The sequence below is a fragment of the Palaemon carinicauda genome, unplaced genomic scaffold, assembly GCF_036898095.1.
Source record: "Palaemon carinicauda isolate YSFRI2023 unplaced genomic scaffold, ASM3689809v2 scaffold92, whole genome shotgun sequence".
Lineage (NCBI taxonomy): Eukaryota > Metazoa > Arthropoda > Malacostraca > Decapoda > Palaemonidae > Palaemon > Palaemon carinicauda.
The window spans coordinates 206,249-226,227 of NW_027172226.1; the positions used below are offsets into that span (position 1 = coordinate 206,249).

Consider the following 19,979-nt stretch of genomic DNA (forward strand, 5'->3'; position numbering starts at 1 on the left):
GTTCGAGACATGCTGGCCGTGGATGATGGTTTGATAGTTTATGGACCTAGACTTATCATACCTCGCAGCCTGCGTAGCGAAACTTTGTGGTGTCTACATGATGCTCACCAAGGAGTAGACCGCACCAAGCGTCGAGCACGCCAGACTATATACTGGCCAGGGATTGACAGGGACATTGAGAACATAGTGACGTCTTGTTCTCGCTGCCGAGAGCTGTTACCAAGTCAGCGGAATGAGCCTTTGATGCAGGAAGACTTGCCAAGCAGAGTATTTGAGTCCGTGTCTGCTGATTATTTTCATATCTCTGGCAAGACATTTCTTGTGTACGTTGATCGCCTGTCAGGTTGGCCGTATGTATCTTCGTGCAATGGATCAGCTTCTGCAGCTCAACTAATTAGTTTGTTGAGGCCAATTTTTTCAGACACTGGTGTGCCTGTAGTACTGAAAACGGATGGAGGACCGCAGTTCGCTTCATCAACATTACGGCGTTTCCTTGCTCGATGGGGGGTGGAACACCGCGTGACATCGCCCTATAATCCAAAAGCAAATGGTCATGCCGAAGCTACCGTGAAGATTATCAAGAAGTTGATTTTGACGACCACAGGAAATGGCAAGCTGGATGAGGATGAGTTCGCAAGAGGGCTTCTTGAGCTCAGGAATACTCCACGGGCGGACGGTAGATCTCCAGCGCAAATCTTGTTTGGACATCCTTTGCGTTCCAGGATTCCGGCTCACCATCGTTCATTTGCAAAGGAATGGCAACGTACAGCTGACGAATGTGACATACAGGCTAAGTACCTTCGGCAGCAGGCAAAGGAACGGTATGATGCCACTGCTAGACCACTCTCTAAGCTGAACCTTGGTATGTACGTGGATCTACAAGACCCTAAGACAAAGCGATGGGATAAACCAGGAGTTGTGGTCGGAATTGGCACAAGGAGGGATTACCTCGTGAAGACTGGGAGTGGGCGCATCTATTGGAGAAATCGGAGGTTCCTACGACCTCATCACCCTTTCTTGCCAGGAGACATTATTTCTCCACCTACCTCGGTGTTGGGTGGCGAAGCTTCAGGATATGGAGATCGTAGATCACCTGCAACATCACTTAAGCCTGATACTCAGTTATCAGTGGCCTTACCCGTACGACGTAGTGGACGTCAGACACGGGCACCAGAGCGTTTAGAAATAAGATGGGACTCGAAATCATATACTAAATAAGGACCTTAAGATGCCAGGTATCCTTGTATTGCACCTGCCATCTTGGGGGGAGGTGTGAGATTGCTAACTACACTTTGGTGTAATTGGTTGTATAACTACGTACTGTATTTATGCGTAACAATGTATTTATTATAATTGTACCTTTTACTCAAACTGTTGAGTACTGTAATTATTACTGTTATTACTGTTTACCTATTACTGAAATCTACAATGTATATTTAGTTTCTGTTAAGCTGCCATACAGTTAAGTTTAAATAATATATGAAATAACGAAATCTGTGTTCTCTCTTGCCCTGCCATGAAACAGAAATACAACATTGGCTAGGTTCTTCTCCGTAAAAAATCCTCTAACAAGGACACAAGCTTGGACTGCATGTCTTGCAACAAAGCCCATAGGGTCTATGGGAGCAGGTGTGGCAACAGACGGGGTTAGCGACAGAAGCGGAACCATTTACCATCCCTGGAAGCCTTGTTATGCTTTAATTAAAGTCCATAGGAGGTTAAGCAGCTTAAGGCTCCTCTCCAAATGACAGAGTCCTCAAAGGAATATCAGAAGGAGAGAGAACAGCTCTTTCTCATCTACAGGAACCATGTCCGAGAAAAGCTAGGTTATCTCAGTGAGGGTCTCACTGGTGCAAAAGCAGCAGACCAGAAGGAAACGTTATGTAACTGCTTGACAGTCTGTGAACTGTCAAAAACTGAACTGTCAACCCCAACAGGTGCGTGAGGACATACAGCCCTGGTGCATTAGCAGCAGATCAGAAGGCAACGTTATGTAACTGCCTGACAGTCTGTGAACTGTCAAAAAACTGAACTGTCAACCACAACAGGTGCGTGAGGACATACAGCACTGGTGCATTAGTAGCAGACCAGAAGGCAACGTCATGTAACTGCTTGACAGTCTGTGAGTTGGCAACAACCAAAGCTGTGTGGGGAAGCCTCAACTCCTGACTGACTAGTCTGCTGCGGGTGAGTGGCGGTAACCACAGTGGGTTGCGTAGGCTGACACACCGTGTCAAAACACGGCAGCTTGTGGTAGCTTACGCACGGCAACGGAGTGCTCCGTGTGTCTGTGGGAGTCAGCATGCGTCTGGCAGGGTCGACTGCGCATGGGTGGAGGAGCTCTCACAACAAGAGTGTGGGAGCAGGCAGCCATGCTGGGCGCACAACCGTGGCAGGTTGTAGGCAAACGGGTGCATCGTCAACCTTCTCCGCAGTCGGAGTGTGGGAGCAGACAACAACCAAAGCGGAGTGGTGGTGCGTGGTGGGGACTGCCGTGGGTTGCGGAAACTAACGCATCGCGTCAAAACACGGCAGCTTGACTCCACCTTCCCACTGCTGATGCGGTAGCTCACGCATGTTAACGGAGGGAGCCGCACGTCGGCTAACGTTAACATGCGTCTGGCAGGGTCGATTGCGCATCGGAGGTGGAGCTCTCCGCAGCCGGAGTGCACAACAGTGGCAGGTTGTAGGCTAACGAGAGCAGTGTCAACCTTCTCCGCACGAAACTCCTGCATAACCGCAGCTAACTGAGTCTGCATAGACTGCAGTAAAGACCACTTAGGGTCTACAAAAAACGGCAACAGACGGAGCTACTGTCCGTCGTGACTGAGGGTCTAAAACAGCTGGTGCGGCAACAGACGGAGTTACTGCCTGTTGCGGTACCACCTTGCCTCTCTTAGGAGGTGTGCAGTCGTCGGATGACTGCAGCGAGTCCGAACTGACCCAGTGGCTACACCTAGGCCGTTGGACTTTCGCGGAAGGGACCGACTTGCACTTAAAAGCTGCAAGATTTGGTCCATGGTTTCTTACGAGAAACCTCTTCCGCAGACGAGGAATAAATGGGCTCTCTCGTCTTTGTGTGGGTGGGGCGATCTCACGTCGGCAAACGTGTGTAGATACGCCCGAAACCAAGGAGGGAAAAACGTCTGTTCGTCGATCAAGGCCTGTGGAACCCATAAGTCGTTCGACATTACTTCTCCCCTGGGCTTGGGAGCTTGTAAGAGGTCCCGGACTAGGTGAACAACTGGCACGAACAGACGAACCCTCGGACGCAACACTGTAACACTTTGCGCATATCACTTTATCACTTTTGATTTTCTGTTTGCACTTATTTCACTGAAATCGAAACTTTAACTGATTTCTACCTGAAACACGCAATCCTATCCTTCATTAAAAGGTAGTCATTGCGAAAACAGTTTTACAATGCAACAGAAAAACATAAATAAAGATAAAGAATTCAGTGGCTGGAAAAGAGACTAAACACTAGATCAAATAAACTACGTTTACAATCTCTCACCGCATAAAGCCTGGGAACAAGAATAAAACCCTAGAAACGTTTTACCTTCTTCCCTTACAGCGACTAGGGAGAAGAGTAAAAAACGAGAACAACGTTACCCGCTTGAACGAAACGTTTATTCTCCTCTCTCTCCCTCCGTCTCTATCTCTCTCTCTCTTCTCTCTTGAATTAGCACCTGAGAGAAGAGCCCAATTATATATCGAAAAACCATGTTATTTGCTAAAGGAAAAAACTGAAAGGTTTCCCAGATAAAAAGTTCCTTTATTTAGAATTTAAACTCTTTAAGCTAAGAAAGAATGAACGAAACGCTAGAATCGGTTTACTCTTACTGCAAAGTGAAACCGTGAAACACTCTCTCTCTATCGTAACGATAGAGCGCAAGTTGAACGTTCTGAACGTCAACAACTGCGGAGACTAAAAACTAAACGTTAGTTCATCTTTGAAAACAGTACGAGACTATCAAAGAAATTCTTCCATAAAACATTAAAATTAAAAAAAGTATTAAATTCTTTAAAGGTTGAATACGATAAAACGGGCTCAATGTTAATAAACTTCGGTTCCAAGTTAGGACCGCCTACTATTAGGAAAGGTCGCATATAAACAAACATAAAAATTTATTTTTATAAGTTTATAATAATTGGAAAGTTAACCGAAGAGGCCTAAAAAGGCGGAGAGATATAAATAAATGGATCTATAACGTGTTAAGCAAAATTACCAAAAACCTAAACACACTTCCGTCTAAGGGAAGGGTCGGCCATTTAAAAGTGAAAGAGAGTCCATACTCTCTTTGTCACCATAATTAAATCTACTATCTCTCTCTCTCTTCTCGAAAACGCATTCAAGTTTTGAAATGAAGATAAAACCCCTGCATAGCGAAAGCTCAAAACTGGAATAGTGTACTTCACCAAATCGTTGTGAAAACAAATCCAGTTAGGATGGCGTATTTAGTAGGTCCTGCCATTGGCACGACAGAGGAAAAATTGGTTCTTTGTTGACATCGAGTACTTGAGTACCTTTGACAGATGGCGCTGTTGATGTACACCCCCACCTGTATAGCGATCGCTGGCGTATTCCGCCCGTAGGTTTTTCCTGTCGAGCAACAGAGTTGCAGCTATATGATCATCGGGTAAGTTTAATATTGAAAAATATGTCTTGGCCAACCATTGTCCAAAATAATATAAAATCTTGGTCAATACAGAGCCCAATTTATGATAATACTCTACATTATTATGCAGTAATTTTACTGATAATGATGACAGCTAGTAGAAAGGGAAAACTGGATGACCATGAAAAGGGTAACACCAGATACAGTATAAAAATCTAAAATAAAATGTTCTTTCTTAAAACTCACTCTAATATCTCTTTTGGTGTCTGGGTTTTCTTCTTCCTCATCTACTGGCTTTGGTGAATTTCTTAATCTACCCGGAGAGGACTTTCTGCGTTTTGGTGGGGGCGACGGAGAGTCGTGCGTCCTGAATCTTGCCTGGACAGTCTGCATCTAAAAAGAAAAAAAATACAATAAGTACAATATTCCTTTTTTAAAGCAAAATTAGTCCATTTTATTTTCTAAATTTTTCTAGGTTAACATTTCCTAGTCACAATGAAGGCTTAGTACCATCAAACTAAACCTATAAGCCAAATACAAAACTCTTGATGCCATTATAATGGAGACCCACCAACAAGCAAAAAACTGGGTACCATTAAGAAGAATAAGTGGGATTTAAGATCTTATTTCTTGGAATGGACACCATCTACTTACATAATTTTATTACATCTTCTAAATCATGATCTTTTTATTGACTTTACATACTCAAACTCAAAATCACACATTTTAAAATTAATTTTTATATTTCCTTATCATACAAACCCGAGTCCTTTAACAGGAATATACTTTCAACGCAGCTAGAACTTGGTTGTTAAAATCTACGACTATTTGGCAGTAATTATTGGCGTGAAAGCTCAGGCCCCACTAGATCACTGAGTAACCACTTTGACCTTCCACCTAGGACTTGCAGGGTGGTGGAGGCGGAAGTGTTGTAACTTTACACTCAGGTTTGTATAGTTAAGAAAAATGCAGGTGAGCCACATGATCAAGCAACTTTCCTTGGTAATAAGTTTGTTTGGAAGTATCTCTTCCCTCCTAAATGGTGGGGGGAGATGTCCAAATGTATTAATAATGTTCTCATATGACCATACATTTAGACAACATACATGGATATAATGCAAGTTTTTCTTTGACCGTATGCCAGGTATTACTTTGAGTATTTGTAAATTGTTCCTACAATACAAACCCTTGTCCTTTAATAGGAGGAAGTCCATATAACCAACTGACTGATTTACTTTCCTCAAGAAATGTCCAAGCAATTTCATCCTGTATAGAGGCAAAAGTGGCGACTCCTGTCAACCTTCAACTGACCTGGACATGAAGATGAGACAGGTGTAGGTGATAGGTTAGGTCACTACCATGGACTGACATACGGTCAAAGAAAAACCTGCATTACATCCATGTAAGTTGTCTAAATGCATGGTCATATGAGAACATTATTAATACATTTGGCCATCCCCCCACCATTTAGGAGGGAAGAGATACTTCCAAACAAACTTATTACCAAGGAAAGTTGCTTGATCATGTGGCTCACCTGCATTCATTGTCTGGTCCAGCAAATAACGGAGTGACTACTGCACCATAAGAAAGGGGGGAAAAAAAGAAGAGGTAAAAGGTCAGTTACCTCTCATTCTGGACTTACATCATGACCGCTATCTTAGATGAGATGTTTCTTGTCCCATGGGCCATGGGGGAGCTAGGTTTGCTTCATGAACTGGTTCAAGGATAATAGTACCCAGAAACATGTGCGAACTCATGTATGCAAGGTTATCTGTTGCTAACAAATTAATTTTTTGACAAAAGCACTGACAGGTTCTTCCTGAGGGTTGGGGTTGATCCAATACTATACTCTGGCTTCATGTGATCATATCCAGGATGGTCTTCATGCTCTTGAGGGAGTGAATGTCTGATTGATGAACAAAGCCAGAAAGATCTCTTTGCTTATTCCTTCCATACTGAGGGAAGAAGTTTTAGTGTTCCCCCTTAACTAGAAGTTAGGTCATTCTGGTTTCAGCTAGTTGCCTTTATGAGAAAGAGACTAAGAAGGATTGAAGTTGTGGTTGGCCGGATTCTAGGTCCTTACCACAAACTCCTGAACCAAGACGATGGAGATCTTATATCCTTCAGAATGACTAGTGACACTGGAAAAGATGTACCGTTTCCTATTCATTTCTATGGGCTTACTTGCAAGCTCAAGCAGGTCAGTTTAAGAAATCTAGAGATTTATATGCTGGTACCTTCGGACTCGGACCATAGCCAAGGCCGAGTGGTGTAGCATCTGGGCCCCCACCCTTCTTCTGATGCAGCTGTGTAGAGAAATTAATTCTGGAGAAGGAACAAGAGATTTATCCCTCTGCAGAGGTCCTCGTCTGTCACCCACCACTAGTTATTCTAGTCCCATGGGAACTAGTGTATCAAGGGAGTCAGAGTGCCGACAACAACTGGCCTTCAGTCGCCACAGAAGGGATCGAATCCTTACGCAATCATTGGGAATTAGACAGACCAGGGATACTAGGTGACCTAAGAGACGCAACCACGGTTGGACTGGGAGCTCTTCTCGTCTGAAGAAGGGGCGAATGTTAGTCACGAGTGACGATCATGAGAAGGAGATGGACGAGCAGATCGTTGATCTCTAGAAGAGCGCTGAAAACTGACCGAGGTGTAAACAGCACGTAAGGGACTGCAATCCCTGAATGACAATGATATACTAGAATAGTGAGCAAACTCTTCATCAGCAGAAGTTTGGCGATGGGTAGGCGAACGGGAGCGCTTGACTGGACGGCGCTCAGAGCTACCGGGGGGCAGGAGAAGGCAAGAGATGGGCCTCACAGACAGCAAGAGCATCAGGAGGAACTTCTACCACGGAGGATGCTGGAAAAGGATTCCTCTGGGCCCCAAGCTGACAAAGGTCAACTACAACAGCCCATATCCAGCGACCATCAATTCTGTAAAAGGTCAGATATGGAAAAGGACTCTCCTGAGGGTGAGGGCAATATTTCCTTGCAAGGGGAGGCAGCAGCATCCCTGGAACCCCGGTGTTGCCCTGGAGTTAATTAGTCTACGCCTTTACTCGACCATCCCTCAGAAGGGATCAAGCGAGCAGAAGCTTCGGGAAGAGATCGGGGGTCAAGGAAGAACTCCAAGAACGCTTCTTCGCCCTCGAGGTACACCCTGAAGGAGAGGAGTCCCTCTTAGACTTCTTCTTGCTTCTCCGCTTAAATCTCTTCCACTGGGAAGCAGACCACTACCTTCACTCATCGCAGGTGTCGTCCTGGTCTCAGCGGCAACCCCTCCAGTTAGGACATGGGGAATGCGGGTTGGTGATCTCCACCACAGACATAAAGGTCCCCAAGTGCAACCTTGAGGCAAAGGACAAGTCAACATAGGGGCGCAGAAGAAACACACACGCACACCTGAAAAAGAGAAAGGAATAAAGGCAATGGCCAAGTTCTTTATAGGGGTTAGAGAGCGGACGCATCCATTCTCCTCAAAGCCAAAATCAAAAGGACAAGAATATACCGGTGTGTGAGAGAGAGGGATGGCTAGCAACCCCCACTAACCAGCGGTTGGATAACTGCCACCTCGCTTCAAAGTCTCAATGGTTAGTCTTCCAGCTTTGCCGAAAGATAATCCTATAAATAGCTTATTGTTTGTATGAGGTTGTAACAATTAGATTTTGCTATTTGGGACCCAATAATTGTCAACATAATCAACCAAACACTAATTCACAAGTATTTTTCAAGAAATATAATTTCTCTCATTTATTATCACACTCCCATTTGTATACTTTTATGATTTTGTACTAAATATAGTAGAATATATCATGTTCTTTTTCCATAACTAATCACACTATTGCCAATAATGCAAAGTGATCAGAGAATGAATACTGTCTTTTTTTTTTCTTTTTAAACCATGTTCATTATAATTTAAGAGAATGTATTCTTTTTATGCAATCCATTTGATACCCATGTAGTGGAATAAGGGAGTACTATATTGGCCACATTTCCCAACAGCCCTACAGGGCATAAAAAATCTCTATTTACTTTATAATTAGGTTGAATGTTTTTTTTTAGAAATATAATTGTTTTCTTCAGCATGGAGTGGTTGAATTTAACCAGGGAGAGGTTTGTAATGACCTTTGGAGTTCAGGGGTAGTTAGACCTATGACTCCCTCGCTTACGCACTTAAGCCTCCGTTGCTGGCCAGAAAAAATGCTGCTAAGATAACTTAATTGTTTCAAGTTTATTTTGCATTCTCAGGCCTGTGAAGAGGGAGAGAAAGGAGGCTTTAGCAGCACATTGTCCAGGAGAATACCCCCTGTGACCAACTTACAACAGAGGAACCTTATTTCTGTTCACAATGGGAGCTTCAACCCTGCAAGGAAGACGCCAATAAAACTTTGAAACTCTCTTGATTTCGAGAGAACGTAGTAGATAGCCAACAAGTAATAACTTTATAAATGTGGCGTCCTCATTCTGAAGACTTATATTATTTAATTCAGTATACAGTATATACCTTTCAATTCATCATTATTAACTAAAATTGATTGAAGTAACATTGACTCAAATTTGTAAAGTGCTACCTGTGTAATAAAACCCACCCAAGAAAGATCATCCTTTCACTCTTACCCACTAATTTTTATATTTAAAATCTCGTGCATATACCCTGTAAATGTTAAGTTAATAATTAAGAGAGTTCCTGTAAAACAAATAAGTTCAACACTGTATGTGACAGCTCAATTTCAATGAACCCAGGACACCACAGAGGGCAGGGCCTGGTTGCTCCTCTCCGAAAGATATATTTGGTAGCAGACAACAGAGAATAGTCTCCCTTTGGAATAAAGCATAAGTATAGAAAATTGTTGAACCAAATTGGTGAAATTTTGTTTTAACATTATCCTGAGCTTTAAGAACTTGACATTTTGAAAGAAATTTAAATTTCACATCAGCAAATAAGGAAGATGTGAATTGCACAAAAAAAAAATCTTACTTTTAATCTAAAATTGCATGTTACTTTAAAAAGGGGGAGAGGTTCTTTAAGCATATGCTATACAAATCAAGCAATTTGCAGACATTCATACTTCCCTTTTTGTTAACATTCTTACAAAGAAGTTTCAAGAATAATGTATCAGAAACATTAATAATACTGATGATCATGAAAATGTGCAAAACCACTAAGTACTGTACTAACTAAAGATCATAGTCACAGAATAATTATAAAATATATAAAACACCAGACAAGAGACTTCTAAGGATATGTAAAAGTCAGGACTCAGAACATAACAAGGCAGCTGAATCAGCAGTTATCTACAATTGAACTATCAATTTTTCTCTTTCAGGATTGGGACAATTTTCAAAAGCCCCTTGGAGGTAGAATATGTATAATGCTAAAGTTCTATTGATGAAAAATATAAATTACGTCTTTCAGTACAGGAAGTGGGAAGCCATATTTATATATAAATGCTAGGACTTACGCAATATATACGGTAACCATCGGAGTCTGTTATGATATCTCAAAGAATTTCTTTACATTTACTGTACAATAAAAATAAAAGCTTACAGGTGAATGTTGAACTACAGGTGATGATACAGAACTTGTATTAATGGTTGTGGAAGGTATAGCAGGTGCAGCTGACAATGGACTTGCATTACTTCCATTCTCAGAAGAGGCCAATACATTTGGTAGGAAAGAGTCCTGCAACAATCAAGTATTGCATTAACATCATATTCAGAAAAGAATGTGTAATAGAGCACGTAGTGAATTTACAAGGTGTATTTTTTAATCATCTTACTAATAACACTGAATACAAGAGACTTCACTAGGGGAAACAATGGACACTTATATATCTTGTTAAGGCAAGTTTCTTTTTGCTAAGAAATAACCGGAAAAATAAACATAAATTTATTATAAAAACAGTGAAAATTTTAAACCATTGACCTTATTGTATCAGTTACAATATGGGGTTGCTTAAAAGATTTTTAGTGTTGGCATCATACTCAGACGTGGGGTGATGCATACTGTATTCAGAGCAGCATTCAAATTCATAAACTCTACAAAATTAAAGTATTACAATTACAAACACAGGTTGATTTAACTGACCTTTTTTCTAAAACCAGAAATGTGACAAGATCCAAATAATTTTAATGGTAGTCAACCTTTTTCTGGGGACTTTCGTTTAAGAGTTTTTAACAGGTTATGTTTATTACCTTTTCCTTAAACCTGTAAAAGGACAAGATGCAGCAAATTTAAATAGTAGTCCATCCCTATTATGGATTATAAGTTTTAAATTTTGCATATCCAGAAGTTCTTAACAAAAGTTGGCAAAAATGTTATTTTTATTAGTAAAATAAATTTTTGAATATACTTACCCGATAATCATGTAGCTGTCAACTCCGTTGCCCGACAGAATTCTATGGAGGGATACGCCAGCTATCACAATACTAGAAGGGGGTGTACTTACCAGCGCCACCTGTGGCCAGGTACTCAAGTACTTCTTGTTGACACCTCCTCAATTATTCCTCGGTCCACTGGTTCTCTATGGGGAGGAAGGGAGGGTCGATTAAATCATGATTATCGGGTAAGTATATTCAAAAATTTATTTTACTAATAAAAATAACATTTTTCAATATTAAACTTACCCGATAATCATGTAGCTGATTCACACCCAGGGGGGTGGGTGAAAACCAGTGTACAAGATTAAAGGATAGCTAAGTATCCCATATTTCATATAACAGTTATATCAAATAACAATGAAATAATAAGTACCTGGTAAGGAAGTCGAATTGAACCGTTACTCTGCCTCTTTTTTAAGTTCGTCTTCCTTACTGAGCGCAGCGTTCCTCTTGGAGGCTGAATCAACCCAAAGGTGCTAAAGTATATAGGGTTGCAACCCCTACTAAAGGACCTCTACAAAACCTCTAACCCAGGCGCTTCTCAAGAATGAATAGACCACCCGCCAAATCAAAAGGATGCGGAAGGCTTCTTAGCCTACCGTAACAACCATAAAAACAACAATAAAAGCATTCAAGAGAAAGGTTAAAAAAAGTTATGGGATTAAGGGAATGTTGTGGCTGAGCCCTCACCTACTACTGCACTCGCTGCTACGAATGGTCCCAGGGTGTAGCAGTTCTCGTAAAGAGACTGGACATCTTTAAGATAAAATGATGCAAACACTGACTTGCTCCTCCAATAGGTTGCATCCATTATGCTCTGCAGAGAACGGTTTTTATTAAAGGCCATCGAAGTAGCTACGGCTCTTACTTCGTGGGTCCTTACCTTCAGCAATGCAAGGTCTTCCTCCTTTAAGTGAGAATGGGCTTCTCTAATCAGAAGCCTTATATAATACGAAACCCCGTTCTTGGACATGGGCCTCGAAGGTTTCTTGATGGCACACCATAAGGCTTCTGACTGTCCTCGAATAGGTTTAGACCTCTTAAGATAATATTTGAGAGCTCTGACAGGGCAAAGAACTCTCTCTAGTTCGTTACCTACCATGTTGGAGAGGCTAGGTATATCAAACGATCTAGGCCAAGGACGTGAAGGAAGTTCGTTCTTTGCTAGGAATCCGAGCTGAAAAGAACATGTTGCAGATTCGGTCGTGAAACCAATGCTCTTGCTGAAGGCATGAACCTCACTGACTCTCTTAGCTGTTGCAAGGCAGACGAGAAAAAGAGTCTTGAGGGTAAGGTCCTTGAAGGAAGCTGACTGGAGAGGTTCGAACCTAGGAGACATAAGGAACCTTAAGACTACGTCTAGGTTCCAGCCTGGAGTGGATAGACGGCGCTCTTTAGACGTTTCAAAAGACTTAAGAATGTCTTGAAGGTCCTTGTTGGAAGAAAGGTCCAAACCTCTGTGGCGGAGAACTGAAGCCAACATACTCCTATACCCTTTAATCGTAGGGGCTGAAAGGGATCTCTCATTCCTAAGATGTAGAAGGAAGTCAGCTATTTGGGTCACAGAGGTATTGGTAGAGGATATTGAATTGGCTCTACACCAGCTTCGGAAGACTTCCCACTTAGACTGGTAGACTCTACGAGTGGAAACCCTTCTTGCTCTGGCAATCGCACTGGCTGCCTCCTTCGAAAAGCCTCTAGCTCTAGCGAATCTTTCGACAGTCTGAAGGCAGTCAGCCGAAGAGCGTGGAGGTTTGGGTGCAACCTGTCTACGTGAGGTTGACGTAGAAGGTCCACTCTTAGAGGTAGAGTCCTGGGGATGTCGACTAGCCATTGAAGTACCTCTGTGAACCATTCTCTTGCAGGCCAAAGGGGAGCAACCAGCGTCAGCCGTGTCCCTTCGTGCGAGATGAATTTCTGCAGAACTTTGTTTATTATCTTGAACGGTGGGAATGCATAAAGGTCGAGATGGGACCAGTTCAGTAGAAAAGCATCCACATGAACTGCTGCAGGGTCTGGAACAGGGGAACAGTACAGCGGAAGTCTCTTGGTTATGGAGGTGGCAAACAGATCTATGGTAGGTTGACCCCACAAGGTCCAAAGTCTGTTGCACACACTCTTGTGGAGGGTCCATTCCGTGGGAATGACCTGATTCCTTCTGCTGAGGCGATCTGCTGAGACGTTCATATTGCCCTGAATGAACCTCGTGACCAGAGTGAGGTTTAGACCTCTTGACCAAATGAGGAGGTCCCTTGCGATCTCGAATAGGCTCCTCGAATGGGTCCCTCCTTGCTTGGAGATGTAAGCCAAGGCTGTGGTGTTGTCTGAGTTCACCTCCACCACTTTGCCTAGCAGGAGGGACTTGAAGTTCAGCAGGGCTAAATGAACTGCTAGCAGCTCCTTGCAATTGATGTGGAGCAATCCTTGTTCCTCGTTCCACGTTCCCGAGCATTCCCGTCCGTTCAAGGTCGCACCCCAGCCCGAGTCCGATGCATCTGAGAAGAGATGAAGATTGGGGGTCTGAACAGCCAACGATAGGCCCTCCCTGAGAAGGAGATTGTTCTTCCACCACAGGAGAGTGGTCTTCATCTCTTGGGTGATTGGGATAGAGACTGCTTCGAGAGTCGAACCCTTGTCCCAATGAGCTGCCAGATGGAATTGAAGAGGGCGGAGGTGGAGTCTCCCTAGCTCGACGAAAAGGGCCAGTGATGATAGGGTCCCTGTGAGACTCATCCACTGTCTCACCGAGCAACTGCTCCTCTTCAGCATGCTCATGATGCACTCTAGGGCTTGGCTTATCCTGGGGGCCGATGGAAAACCCCGAAAATCCTGACTCCGAATCTCCATTCCCAGGTACACAATGGATTGGGAGGGAATGAGCTGAGACTTTTCTATGTTGACTAACAGACCCAGCTCTCTGATTAAGTCCAAAGTCCAGTTGAGATTCTCCAGACAGCGACGACTCGTGGAGGCTCTCAACAGCCAGTCGTCTAAGTAGAGGGAGGCTCTGATGTCTGATAAGTGTAGGAATTTTGCTATATTCCTCATCAGATGAGTGAACACCATAGGAGCTGTGCTTAGGCCAAAACACAGGGCTTGGAACTGGTAGACAACCTTTCCAAAAACGAATCTCAGGAAAGGTTGGGAGTCTGGATGAATAGGAACGTGAAAGTATGCATCTTTCAAGTCCAACGAGACCATCCAGTCCTCCTGCCTGACCACTGCTAGGACCGACTTCGTCGTCTCCATCGTGAACGTCTGCTTGGTGACAAACGCGTTGAGCGCGCTGACGTCCAGCACCGGTCTCCAACCTCCTGTCTTCTTGGCCACAAGAAAGAGACGGTTGTAGAAGCCCGGGGATTGATAGTCCCGGACTATAACCACTGCCTTCTTCTGCACAAGTAGCGACACCTCCTGGTGCAATGCTAGCCTCTTGTCCTCTTCTTTGTAGTTGGGAGAGAGGTTGATGGGAGATGTGGTCAGAGGTGGTTTGAGGCAGAATGGAATCCTGTAACCGTCCCTCAGCCAACTGACAGACTGAGCGTCTGCACCTCTCTTCTCCCAGGCTCGCCAGAAGATCTTGAGTCTGGCTCCTACTGCTGTCTGGAGATGCGGAGAGTCAGTTTTTTCCTTTAGATGTCTTGGAGCCTTTCCTAGACTTGCTCCTGTAAGAGTCTGGACGGGAGCTTCCTCGGCTGGGGGCTCTACCACGAAAGGGCGGTATGAACCTCGTAGCAGGGGTATCAGCCACTGGGGAGCGATAAGTCTTGGGGACTGAGGTAGCAACCTTAGACTTACGAGCCGATGAGGCTACAAGATCGTGTGTGTCCTTTTGTATCAGGGCAGCAGACAAGTCCTTAACCAGCTCTTCGGGGAAGAGGAACTTCGAGAGCGGAGCTACAAGATCGTGTGTGTCCTTTTGTATCAGGGCAGCAGACAAGTCCTTAACCAGCTCTTCGGGGAAGAGGAACTTCGAGAGCGGAGCAAAAAGGAGTTGTGACCTTTGACAAGGTGTAATGCTGGAGGAAAGGAAGGTACACAGCTGTTCCCTTTTCTTCAAAACCCCTGATACAAACATCGACGCAAGCTCACCAGATCCATCCCTAATGGCCTTATCCATGCAGGACATTAATAGCATGGCAGAATCCTTGTCCGCAGGAGAGGTCTTCTTGCTGAGGGCCCCCAGGCACCAGTCTAGAAAGTTGAACATCTCAAATGCTCTAAATACTCCCTTCAGTAAGTGATCCAGGTCTGAGAAGGTCCAGCAAACCTTAGAGCGCCTCATTGCAGTCCTCCGAGGCGAGTCTACCAGACTTGAGAAGTCAGCCTGGGCAGAGGCAGGTACTCCCAAGCCTGGTGCTTCTCCTGTGGCATACCAAACGCTCGCTTTCGAAGTGAGCTTAGTCGGAGGGAACATAAAAGAAGTTTTGCCAAGGTGTTGCTTAGTCTGCAGCCACTCCCCTAAGATCCTTAGTGCTCTCTTAGAGGACCTTGCTAGGACTAGCTTAGTATTGCTGTATGCCCAACGAAAACTCAGATGGCGGAGAGCGGGGAATAGCAGAGACAAAGTGGTCTGGGTAAACCTCTCTAAGCAGAGCCAAGACCTTACGAAAGTCAATAGACTGTGGAGAAAGCTTGGATTCATCCACGTCTGACGAGGGATCCAGGTGTGCCGCCTCATCATCAGACGCCTCATCACCAGAGTGTAGTGAAGAGATCGGACAAGAATGCTGAACAGCAGAGTCAGATCGAGAAGGAACAATATTAGAGGTTTCCTCTTCAAGTAACTGTTGAGGGAGAACCTGAGGCTCAGACTGCAAAGGCTGAATAAAAGACGAAGCAGAAGGAAGGCGCATGGGTGGAGGAGGCTGACTCCTAGCATGAGTGGTAGAACCCAAGGGTTGCGCTTGCTGAGCGGTTGGCGGAAGCGGAGTAGCAAGCTCCTGTTCCTGTGGTGTGAGCGGAGCGCGATGAGGTAGAGGCTGCGCAGAACAAGGTAAATGTCTCGCAAGCTGAGGCTCCTGAGGCGCAAGGCCAAGGTGTAGTGGTGCTTGCCTTGTGGAGGGTTGAGATCGCTGCAGCGAGAGCTGAGGAGACTGACTCATGGACGGGAGAGGTTGTTGTACCTCAACCGAGAGTTGCACCACTGGTGGAGCAGCAAGTGGAGGCGGAGGAAGAGAAGAATAATCCTCCTGATCCCATTGTAAAGGTTGCCTTAAAGAAGGCGGAAGCTGAACACCACTGGGAACAGCAAACTCAGAATGTGGCTCAACATCGTACGCCTGGCAGGTGGTACTGCGATCAGGCGGAGCGAGCGCAGGCGGAGCGAGCGCAGGCGGAGCGAGTGCAGGCGGAGGGAGTGTAGGCGGAGGCGGAGGCGCAACACTCTCAGCCCGACACTCACGCATCAAGTCCGAAAGCTGTGCTTGCATGGACTGTAGAAGAGTCCACTTGGGGTCGGTAGCTACAGTAGGCTGAGGTAAAGCCTTAACAGTCGAGCTCTGTTGTGGCAGAACCTTACTCCTCTTGGGCGGAGTGCAGTCGACAGATGACTGCGGCGAGTCAGAGCTGAGCCAATGACTGCAACCTGGCTGAGCACTCGCGGACTGGACTCTGCGTTTAAGCGGTCTCGAGACCTGAGACCAACGTTTCTTCCCTGACAGTTGATCAGCGGACGAGAAAAAGACGGGCTCAATCGTCTGCAGGTGGGAGTGACGGTCTTTGGAAGACACGCCCGCAACCACCGAGGATACTTCTGTGCGCCTAACAAGGCCTGCCGAACCCTTATGCCCTTCGACATTGCTTCTCCCCTGGGCTTGGGAGCTTGCAAGAGGTCCCGGACTGGGAGGACGACTGGCTCGCACAGAAGTATCCTCACGCACCACACTGGCACTAACACTAGCACTTGGCACTGCACTTACACTAGCACTCGTCACAGCACTGGCACTAATTCCACCCACTGCACTCTTGACCTTAAGTTCCTTGACTTCGGCCATCAGAGACTTATGATCACTTACCACTGACTCTACTTTATCGCCTAAGGCCTGAATAGCACGCAAAACAACAGACATATCAGGCGGAGGGCAAACAGTAGGTTCGAGGGTAGCCACTACAGGGGTAGGAAAAGGTGGGGGATCATGAGGTGAGGAAAAAAGAGAAGAGTGAGAAGAACTCCTCCTAACTCTACCTCTCTCTAACTTAGTTGAATATTTCAAAAGACGGACAAATTCCAGTTCCGAAAGTCCGGCGCATTCCTCACATCGATTTTCTAACTGACAGGGCCTGTCCCTACAGTCAGAACAAGCGGTGTGAGGATCTACCGAGGCCTTCGGAATACGCCTATTGCAAGACCTACATCGTCTATGGGAGGGGGCTTGCGAAATGTCAGACATCTTGAATCCAAAGAGTTAGCCAAAGGGGGTTCCAAAATCAAGCAAAAGATTCGTTAACCGTTAATCAGGACTATATAAAAGCTATCTAGCTAATATAAGAAGGTTTCCAGTAAAGCGACAGCCGAAATCTGAGAGAATACTTCACCAATTAGCCGTGAAAAAACTCGAAGATCATAAGCGTATCCCAGAACGTCTAGCCGGAAGCACGACAGAGGAATAATTGAGGAGGTGTCAACAAGAAGTACTTGAGTACCTGGCCACAGGTGGCGCTGGTAAGTACACCCCCTTCTAGTATTGTGATAGCTGGCGTATCCCTCCATAGAATTCTGTCGGGCAACGGAGTTGACAGCTACATGATTATCGGGTAAGTTTAATATTGAAAACTATAAATTACTTAAGATATATGTACAGTACTGTCTGCTAGCTACAAAACTGCACAGTTATACATGAAACACTTAAGAAAACATCTAATTAGATAAGTAGGCAAATAACAGCAAAGGAGACAAGAGCTGTAGCACAGCAGCATCTGAATACAGTATGCAGTTACTGAGATCTCAACACCATTGTTCATCTCAGATAAAGAGAAGATAATCTTAAAATATCACCAGACCCTAAGCTCTTCACCCAAGTTAGGACCACAGAGGGACAAACAATGACTGTAGGTGACTAGGAAGGTAGACCGATAAGATTCGCCCCTCCTCACCTCAACAAGGGTGCTGAAGTTGCACGCACTACTGGAAACTGTCTGCCTTGAGCAAGGCTTGAACTGACGAACCATGGATTATTAGTCAAGGACATTTCCTTCTTTCTCAATTATCTTTTGTGTTTAACTTTACCCTTTTGCTGTGTAAGTATAAACTAATGAACTGTATTTGAACTAGATAATTGCACATTTAATCCCTATAGCATCTTTATATAAGTCTATTATGATTACAGTAACTAGTTTTCTATTTATTATTAAAACACTTTCTTAATAAAAACAAATTATAGAGCATTAAGGGACCCAGCCGGTATGCCAATATATGGAGGTATAGGACGAAAAACAAAAAATTCATAGCTTCGTATGGCAATGGAGAATAAGTATACAAAATTCCTCTTACCTTCATAGTTACAGAGTAATTAGTAAAAGTAACTCAATATGCCGATAAAATTGATCCCTACAAAAAAAAAGAAATGCAGTATTTCTTCGGTTAACGTAAATTTTTATAATTATAACACTTTATTATGAAATGAAAATTGTGCGCAATGGCATCTGTATAGATTCCATGAGTCACAAGGTGAAGTATTACATCCTTTGACCTTCAGTGCTACTAAAAACCTCAGAGTGATAACACGTTTGAGTTTGACTTCTGCCATTCACTCTTCTTTACGTCTGTTTTTTCTTAATTTCGGCAAGAAGTTCATCATGTCAAAGAGGAAAAGACAATTTCAACATATCACTAACATGAGGAAGAAGAAAATTGGCTCTGAGTTCAGAAGTGGGTAATATTGGCAAAACTAGCTGAGTTAATGACAGAGAGAGAGAGAGAGAGTAGTGTGGATGGATGAGCGGCTGCCTTGCCTGACAGGAGCCTAAAGAGAAAAGATATTGAGCAAAGAGATCTTCATTTATGATTAAATTATGATAAATAACATTGTTTTGGTTTATTAATATACAAAAAAGAACATAAAACTCATAATAATCATGATTTACTTATGCAGTTTGGAGATGTCCTAAGTCACCTTATTAAGTGGTATGAATGTCAAAGTTCTGTCCTTAAAAAGCGGCATTAGCCGGCTGGCCCCCTTAAGCTGAACCCTAACAAAACTCCAAGTGTGATTGTAAGTAGGTCAAGGACAGCGGCTCCTCAACAGCTAGATCTTTACATTAATAATGTTTCTTTATATACAACTCCTAAACTACAAATTTTATACAATTTGCATTTTTATTAGCTACACAAACTGAAGTCATTTATATGGGGTTACTTCTAGTTCTCTTTTCTACTAGACAATCAAAAGACATTGGTTTGATTGTGTCATGCTTTGTTGCTAGGCAACTGCTGCACATGACGCATAACGCTTGTTCAAAGCGCTTCCTCAAAACACTCATCTAGTCATGTTTGCAGGGTGGTTGAGACGGACCTTTGGTAAATGACACGGGTTTGTATATCTAGGAAAATTACAAATTGTATAAAATTTGTAGTTTATTCCTACATGGATACAAACTTCCGAGTCATTTATATGAGTGTCTTCCTTAGGTGGGAGGATGTCTCCATGAAGATTAAAGGTCAGCTTTTTCTCTCTCAAAATACAAGTACTGTACTAAAAGTAATAGCAAGAGATCAAAGTGAATTACTTGTGAACAGTGCAGCCAGCTCATAAACAGGCAAGGCCTTACATTCAATTCTAGAGAACAATATACTTTGCCAAGGGTGAAGTGATATGAACATGTGTTGCATAATTTTAAAATTTCATTATAATATCCAGTACATCAATGAGTACTCAACTTAAAAGGCATTCTTACTTGCATTAGGGTGGATTCCAAGTGAAGGCTTCAAGTCCAATCAAGATCAACATCTACCTTAGTGCCCATT

The 19,979-nt window shown here is 43.8% G+C and overlaps 1 protein-coding gene across 4 annotated transcripts in view; it reads right to left on the reverse strand.

The window, feature by feature from the left end:
- Positions 1-19,979, reverse strand: part of LOC137637669 (protein bric-a-brac 1-like) — a 70,404-nt gene that overhangs the window by 21,060 nt on the left and 29,365 nt on the right. For all 4 annotated transcript variants that reach the window (XR_011043747.1, XM_068369815.1, XM_068369817.1 and 1 more), the window contains exons 4-5: positions 10,182-10,316; positions 4,869-5,015 (exon numbers count right to left, since the gene is read on the reverse strand). Coding sequence is in view for 3 of the 4 variants with exons in the window: in XM_068369815.1 (XP_068225916.1) it covers positions 4,869-5,015; positions 10,182-10,316 (282 nt within the window). In the remaining variant the exon portion in view is untranslated. The remainder of the gene's footprint in view (positions 1-4,868; positions 5,016-10,181; positions 10,317-19,979) is intronic.